This window comes from Triticum aestivum, chromosome 4B, assembly GCF_018294505.1.
Source record: "Triticum aestivum cultivar Chinese Spring chromosome 4B, IWGSC CS RefSeq v2.1, whole genome shotgun sequence".
NCBI classification, from domain to species: domain Eukaryota; kingdom Viridiplantae; phylum Streptophyta; class Magnoliopsida; order Poales; family Poaceae; genus Triticum; species Triticum aestivum.
In genome coordinates, this window is record NC_057804.1 from 21,487,837 (window position 1) to 21,495,490 (window position 7,654).

The 7,654-nt window shown below is 48.7% G+C and overlaps 1 protein-coding gene across 1 annotated transcript; it reads right to left on the bottom strand.

Annotated features, from left to right (window-relative positions):
- Window positions 1-3,617: 3,617 nt before the first annotated feature.
- LOC123089891 (uncharacterized) lies at window positions 3,618-7,061 on the bottom strand. The gene is made up of 3 exons (XM_044511442.1): window positions 6,236-7,061; window positions 5,497-5,840; window positions 3,618-3,856 (listed from the first exon to the last, which is right to left on the bottom strand). Exons 1-3 carry the CDS (start codon window positions 6,949-6,951, stop codon window positions 3,618-3,620), a joined length of 1,299 nt encoding a protein of 432 aa, XP_044367377.1. The 5' UTR covers window positions 6,952-7,061.
- Between the last annotated feature and the right edge of the window lie 593 nt (window positions 7,062-7,654).

Below are 7,654 nucleotides of genomic sequence, written 5' to 3' on the forward strand. Positions count from 1 at the left end.
CATGCCACAATCCAGAGTCTACTCGGTTTCGCTGAAGCTGGGGGCTCGCGGCGAGCTAGCCCGCCGCAGCCTCCCCAAGCGACAGCAACAGCTCATGCTGCCGACCGTACGAAAGGGGCCATCCCCAAGGTGCAGTCCCCGCCACGACAGCCAGAGCGAGCACCATCGAATCAAGACCCTAACGTCGTCTCGATGGCTTCTTCTGACCCTCGAGCATGTCCAGGCCAACGTCGAGCCCTGGAGGATAGGCGGAGAGGAGATGCGCGCGTCATCGAGCAACGCTGCGACGACCTTCGCCGGACCGACGGGTACGACGGCCTCAACGTCGACGAGCTCGTGCTCAGTGTTGGCGGGTGCCTACCTTTCGAGGCTGGCAGCCCTGCCTTTACACGAGAGATGCGGCAAGTCCGTTGGCCGTCCGTTCGCACGTTCAAGCCAGAGATACCTGAGAAGTACGACATGAGGCTGAACCTAGCAGAGTTCCTGAGTATCTACACCATCGTTGTTCAGGCTGCCGGGGGAAGAGATGAGAAGGTGTTTGCCAACTACTTCCCTTTGGCTGTCAAGTCCAATGTGAGGTCTTGGCTGATGCACCTACTGGAGAACTCCATCTCGTCATGGGCCGACCTCTGCCATGAGTTCATTGGCGCCTTCACTGGCGGCCATCAGGAACTCGGCAGGCCCAACGATTTGCAGCTTCTCCAGTAGAAGGAAGGAGAAACTCTCCGTAAGTATTTACAGAGATTCAGCAGAGCTCATAGAAATATCCCAAATATCCATCCGGCAGCCGTAATAGCTGCCTTCTAGTCCAATGTGCACAACCGTTGCATCCGTTCCAAGATGAACGTGCGGTTGCCGAAGACTGTGAATGAGCTTTACACATTAGTGGATAAGTGTGGTTGGATGGAGGAGGGAAGGAGATTTCCCGGAGAGGAAGATTGCATCAATGTTGATTTAGAGGATGAGGATGAATCAACTAGTCAGAAGAAGAGATAGAAGCGGAGAGATAAGGCAGTGATGACTGTTGAAGGATCTGGTACGCCTAGTACCGGCAAGAAGGCCAAAGCAGATGTCCCCGACAAGGAAGTTGCCGTGTGCACTGACTGCAGGGAAGCCGCTACTGCCGAGAAAGCTGGGAAAGGTGATGGGTCGTATTGCAAGATTCATCGGACCAAGGGCCACGACCTTCAAGAGTGTTATCAGGTTGAGCAGCTTGTCAATTAGCAGAAAGCAGAGTATGAGAAGCATGACAAGGAAAAGTGTCAGAATGTTGCTGGCGGGAAGGGCCGAGGTGGTGAAGCAAACCGCCCCGACAAGCTCTTTCGGAAACATGGAAAGCCCGCCAGAGGTCGACAGAAGGAAGCCTGTAATGATGAGAGTGATGGAGGGGATTAAGAGGAAACCAGTGAGCAAGAGTTTCAGAAGGCCACAGACGCCCTATGTATTGACGAGGTGCATCTTTGCACGCTTCTCACCGCCAGCTCAAGCGGTGGTCTCTCCAACAATCTGCAACCTCAAGGTCATAGAGATGCTGGTGGACGGCAGGGCCGGGTTGACTCTGATTTCCCCGGCAGTCATCGGCAAGCTTCAAATAGGAGAAGAGTTATAGGTTACCGACACGTTTCAAGGAGTTAATCCCGGCAGGAGCCGTCCTAAGGGAAAGATCACACTGCCGGTAACGTTTGGGGGAGAACTGAACTACCGGACTGAGAGGATTGTGTTTGATGTGGTTGATCTCCCCCTGCCGTACAATGGGATTCTGGGACGCCCGACCCTGGCTAAGTTCATGGCAGCATCTCACTATGCCTACAACACCTTGAAGATGCCTGGGCCACCGGGAGTCATCACCATCCCATCAGATGAGAAGTATGCCATTATTTGTGTGGACAAGATGTACCGGGATGCGGTCGCGGCAGAGGCTGCGATAGCGGCATCTCTCGCCAAGGAAAGCAAAGAAAAGAAGAGAGGCTGTAAGACCTCCGGCAAGGAGTCCGGGAAGCGTGCCCCCATCGAGTGCACGACACCCGTTGACAACATGCCGGAGTGCTCCAACAGCAAAAGATCCAAGGTTGTTGTACCTCAAGTGAAGAAGGTCCCGGCATGGCTGGCTGGCGTTGATGGTACCTTTACTATCAGCGCCACCCTTGATGACAAATAGGAAAGCACGCTCATTGTCTTCCTGCGGGCGAATATCGATGTGTTTACCTGGCAGCCATCTGATATCCCCGGTGTTCCCAGGGAGGTAATTGAGCACCACCTTGCTGTCTGCCCACATGCCCGACCTGTCAAGCAGAAAGTATGGAAGCAGGCCTTGGAGAGGCATCAGTTCATTGCGGAAGAGATCAAGAAACTTGAGGCAACTGGTTTGGTCAGAGGAGTATTGCACCCCCACGTGGTTGGCAAATCCACTGGTAGTCCGGAAGGCTAACGAGAAATGGAGACTTTGCATAGATTTCACAGATCTCAACAAGGCTTGCCCGAAAGACCCATTTCCTTTGCCGCGCATTGATCAGATTGTGAATTCCACTCCAGGTTGTGATTTGCTCTCATTTTTGGACGCATACTCTGGGTATCAACAAATCTTCATGTCCAAGGAAGATGAAGAGAAGACATCGTTCATCACCCCACGTGATACGTACTGCTTTGTCCGCATGCCTTTGGATTAAAGAGTGTCGGGTCCACTTTTGCAAGGGCAATCCAGATTGGTTTTGAGCCACAGTTGCACAGAAACATAGAAGCCTATATGGATGATATTGTGGTAAAAACCAAGGATAAGGCCACCCTTATTCAGGATTTGGAAGAGACATTTGATAATCTGCGCAAGATCAATCTAAAGGTCAACCCGGAGAAGTGTGTATTTGGTGTTCCCTCCGGCAAGCTGCTTGGGTTCTTTGTGTCCCATCGCGGGATCGAAGCCAACCCCGACAAGATCAAAGCCATTGAGCAGATCCGAGCGCTAAGGACATTTAAGGATGTGAGGCGCCTGACAGGATGTGTAGGGAAGGGCGGCGGCGGCGCGGGACGAGACGACGAGGCTGGGGCAGAGCGTGGGTGGGAGGCGGCGGGGAGGGTCGAGGGAAGGGCAGCTGCAGGCCAGAGCGCGGGTGGGGCGGCAGCGACAGCCGGAGCACGGGAAGGGAAAGGCGGCGGCGGGCGGAGCACTGGATCGGGCGGCGGCACGGGTCGAGGGTGGGGCGGAGGGGTGGCCGGGGAGATGGGGAACGAGTGGTGGGGGGCTAATCGCACCGGATAAGGCCAATGTATATGCTCCTATAGCATTACAAAATTTGGCTCACGTGACAAAGCACGAGCACATACATAGTCAGTATATAAACGAATGTCCCGTCGATACAAACAACACATTAGTCGGTTCTTTCATAATTCATTATTTCGTTGGGAGCAACAAGTACAAGTGTAGCACATCCGCGTCTGATTGTTCACATATGCTTGGTAAAACCATTCAATATTCTAATGCACATTCCATTAAAAAAACACATATGAAGGAAATAGAATTAAGATCGGAGTAGGCTGTTACAGTTATCTGCTTTAAGCATTCATGAACATATATAGGTAACAAGTCGTTTAAAACACACCCTATATATATATTCTTTGCACAGTTAATTCTTTTCAAATATATCTCCCGTCCAACATGGTGTGTAGGGGAAAACACTTCCTACACACTGGACAGGTAACTGGCCCAAGTCTTGTACTTTCAATCTACTAAAATCATAAGCAACTACCCTCGCTTGTGTCCGCAGGAAGATAATCTCTTTGTATGGATGAAATTCAAGGAAGTGAAGCATTCCCAAATTCATATCGTCAGATTCAACCTTATCTTCAGCCGCAAGGATAATACCATTGTCGAAGTCTCATTCATAGTTATGTTGCACTGGTGCTTCCAAATCAGACAACCTACCGCCTGGTGGGGCGGCGGTAGGGTGTGACGGAAGGGGCACGGCGGCCGTTATCGTTGCTGGCGTGGAAAAGTTTCCTACCGCCGCAGCTCTAGGCGGTAGGCTATATGATCCTACCGCCGGGCCACCTGGCGGTAGGCAAAAGGATCAAATCCCGAAATGTTTTCAAACTGGGATCAGATCTCGATTTTGTTTCACAAAAGGGTCAAAACACGAAATTTGGACTCGTATTGCACATGACGAGGGCGGCCACTCCGATTCCGCCGTAAATATTGTCTCCGTGGAATCAAGATTGCAGGGGACGCGAGGATTCATAAATACCTCAAAGTCCAGGGACACGGTGGGGTCAAAGGCAAGGCAGACGACGTTGTAGAAGCCCTCCATCCCGGTCACGGTGCACCACAGCAGAGGCGGAGGCAAGCGCACCCATTGTCGTGTGGCGGGGTTGAGCACCAGGTGGACCGAGAGCAGGAGAAACCCGTTGCAGTGATTCTTTGATGCGTACATCCTCCTCCACGTAGTCAAGGTTTGCGTCGATCCTGCGGCTCGTCAGCGGGTTTGCGAAGAGCTTTGGGGGTCCCCGCAGAGGACGTCCATCTCCATGAAGAAGATCCCGTAGAGCTAGAGCGAGAGGAGGTCCGTCCGCAACCGACGGCGGCCGTCGGCTCGCACCAGCCTTTGCAGATGCAGCGGGACGCGGCGAGGCTGGGTGGCGCGAGACGGCCGAGGACGCAAGCGAGGATGTCGTCGGGCAGGGGCAGAGGCAGGGCCATGGATTGATCGGTGCGTACGGCTGCTGCTTCCTTTTGAATCAGAGTCAGAGATGACGGGCGATGAATATGATCACCGGTGCTCTTGCTCGGAGACTCCATATTTAGAGTACGTATGAAATTGATGCAGAGGAGCAATGCTAGACCTACGAAGATATTCTACGTAAGCTAACGTTTTGCTTAAACGCTCATCTATCTCTCTGTGATGTGATTCAGATAATTACTACTTTCTTCGTCTCAAAATAAATAAGCATCTCAAACAACACATTAGTCGGTCCTTTCATAATTCATTATTTGTTTGGGAGCAACAAGTACAAGCTAGCATATCCGCGGCCGATTGTTCGCATATGCTTGGTAAAACCATTCAATATATTCTAATGCACATTCCATAAAAAAACACGCACGAAAGAAATGGAATCAAGATCGGAGTAGACTGTTACAATTATCTTCTTTAAGCATTCATGAACATATACAGGTAACAACTCATTTAAAACACACCCTACACCCCGGTATTCCTTAAAAAAAACATTTCCTTCAAAAGAAACACCCCGTATATATTGACTCTCTGCACAGTTAATTCTTTTCAGATATATCTCCCGTCCAACATGGTGTGTAGGGGAAAACACTTCCTACACACTGTACACGTAACTGGCCCAAGTCTTGTACTTTCAATCTACTGAAATCATAAGCAACTACCCTCGCTTGTGTTCGTAGGAAGACAATCTCTTTGTATGGATGAAATCCAAGGAAATAAAGCACTCCCAAATTCATATCGTCAGATTCAACCTTATCTTCAGCCACAAGGATAATACCATTGTCGAAGTCCCATTCATAGTTATCTTGCACTGGTGCTTCCTTAACATTTTCATCACAATCACCTTTCTGTAGGATCCACGGTCCTTGGTTTTCATCACGAGAAAACCAAGAAAATTTTGCCACCGCTGCCGCGAAGTTGATGCCATTCTTTAGCACCCACTCCCACTTACCACATGATTCAGTAAGCAACCAAATCTGAAGTCCCCCCCAGGTATCATTATAAATCAAAGTGCAGTACACCCCCTTCTTTGATTTCCCTAGATAAAGATTGGTGGAATCTTCCATTTTACTTCCTGTTGGCGATTTAATCACTTCATACGAACCATCCATTAAGGTTATGCTGCAAACATATCAGGTGGATGAAGATAAGATGTCTGTTAAGAGATACTACTACTTCTGCTCCATAATGTAGCACATATTTGATTTTTAGAAAGTCAAGCATGTCTATGTTTAGAACCAAACTTATAGAAGAAAATATCAACATTCAAAATTAAAAATTAAGTATCATCAGATTCATCACAAAGCGTATATTTATATTTTATTTATTAAATGATTTAGACATATGTAGTTTATTCTACAAACTTGGTCAAACGTAAACATGTTTGAATTTTTTTCAAGACTAAATATGCACTAGCTACGTTGTGAAACAGAGAGACTAGTCCGATGAGATGAGTTTCATCTTCTTCAAAAAAAAATTAACATGATTAAAGTAATGACCAGCGCGCAGATGCATACCGTAAAATGGAGTCATTTTGACAATGCACATAGATCGCTCCTTTCCAGTAGACGGCATAACGGTGTTCATAATCCCTATATGGATCCATGTCAGCGATGGTCCCTGCAGCCTCTCCTCTCCGGGCCAACGACCTCTCCTCCCATCTCCATGTCCTTGAAGAGAAGACTTGTATTGGGTAGGCCAAGGGCGGCCACTCCGATTCCTCCGTGAATATTGTTGTTGCGCAATCAAGAAGACCGTAGGAGACACAAGGAAGAAGAAGCACATCGTAGTGCGGCGACACGGTGGGGTCATAAACAAGGCACACGTCGTTGCGAAAGTCCTCCATCCCTGTGCACCTAGGCGGGGGCGGAGACAAACGCACCCATTGACGAGTCGCCGGATTAACCACGAGGTGGTTCCAAAGCAAGAGAAGCCCGTTGCAGTGATTCTCGATAAATGAACCCTCGTCGTTCTTGACATAACCAAGGCTTGCGTCGTCAATTCTGTGCTTTGTGAGTGGGTTTGCGAAGAGCTTTGGTGGGTCTGGACAGAGCTCCTCCATGAAGAAGATACCGTGGAGCGAGAGCGGGAGGAGGTCCGTCCGCAGCAGGCGGTAGTCGTCGACAATGGCGCGCCAGCCTTTGCAGACACTGCGGGACACGGCGAGGCTGCGCGGCGCGAGATGGCCGAGGACGCACGCGAGGATGTCAGCGTGCGCCGCTAGCAGGGCCATGGATATTGATCGGTGCGTATGTATGGCTTCCTTGTGAAACAGATACGGACGATGATGCCGGCGTTCTTGCTCGGAGATTCAATATGAACGAGATATGTCGATGGTGGGATAGCTCTTGCAAACACACATATATACTATATATATATATTTCCAGGGGGCCGTGGCTAAAGCGCGTCCCAGCCGGTTCCGACCGCGACCGGGAAACGGCAAAGCCAGAGCTGGATTCTGGCCGATCCTTGGCCTAGTCTATTTCCTCCTTTACGCGTTTGGATATCTTTTCTTTTTCTGATAATAATAAAAACGCGTTTGGATATCTGGTTCGTCAGCGCACAGGCGGCGTCCTGCTGGACCGGTCAATTGCGTACAGAGCGGGAGCGAGATGTGCACAGTCTATAAATTGGAACAGTTGATCAAAAAAATTGGAACATTTTTTCGATCCATGATTTTTTTTGAAGTTGGAATATTAATTGAAACTCAAAAAAATTTCTGATAACGTGAACTTTTTTGAAAAACATATTATTTTTTAAATTCTGAACACCTTTAAAAAATGAACAAAAATTCGAAATTCCTAACATTTATCGAATTTTCGAACATTTACTTAAATTTTGTTTGAAAAAAACGTGAATATTTTTTTAAAAGTATGAACAAATTTTTGAAATTTTAAATAAATTTTAATTTTTTGTACAAACTTGGAAATTGTGAA

Bases quoted from the DNA above. Each gene is read 5' to 3' on its own strand.
- LOC123089891 (XM_044511442.1), bottom strand. From the start codon at position 6,951: ATGGCCCTGCTAGCGGCGCACGCTGACATCCTCGCGTGCGTCCTCGGC. The intron at 5,841-6,235 runs GTATGCATCTGC...ATATGTTTGCAG, and splicing joins CAAAATGACTCCATTTTACG to CATAACCTTAATGGATGGTT. The intron at 3,857-5,496 runs GTATTATCCTTG...ACTTCGACAATG, and splicing joins TGAATGGGACTTCGACAATG to GTATTATCCTTGCGGCTGAA.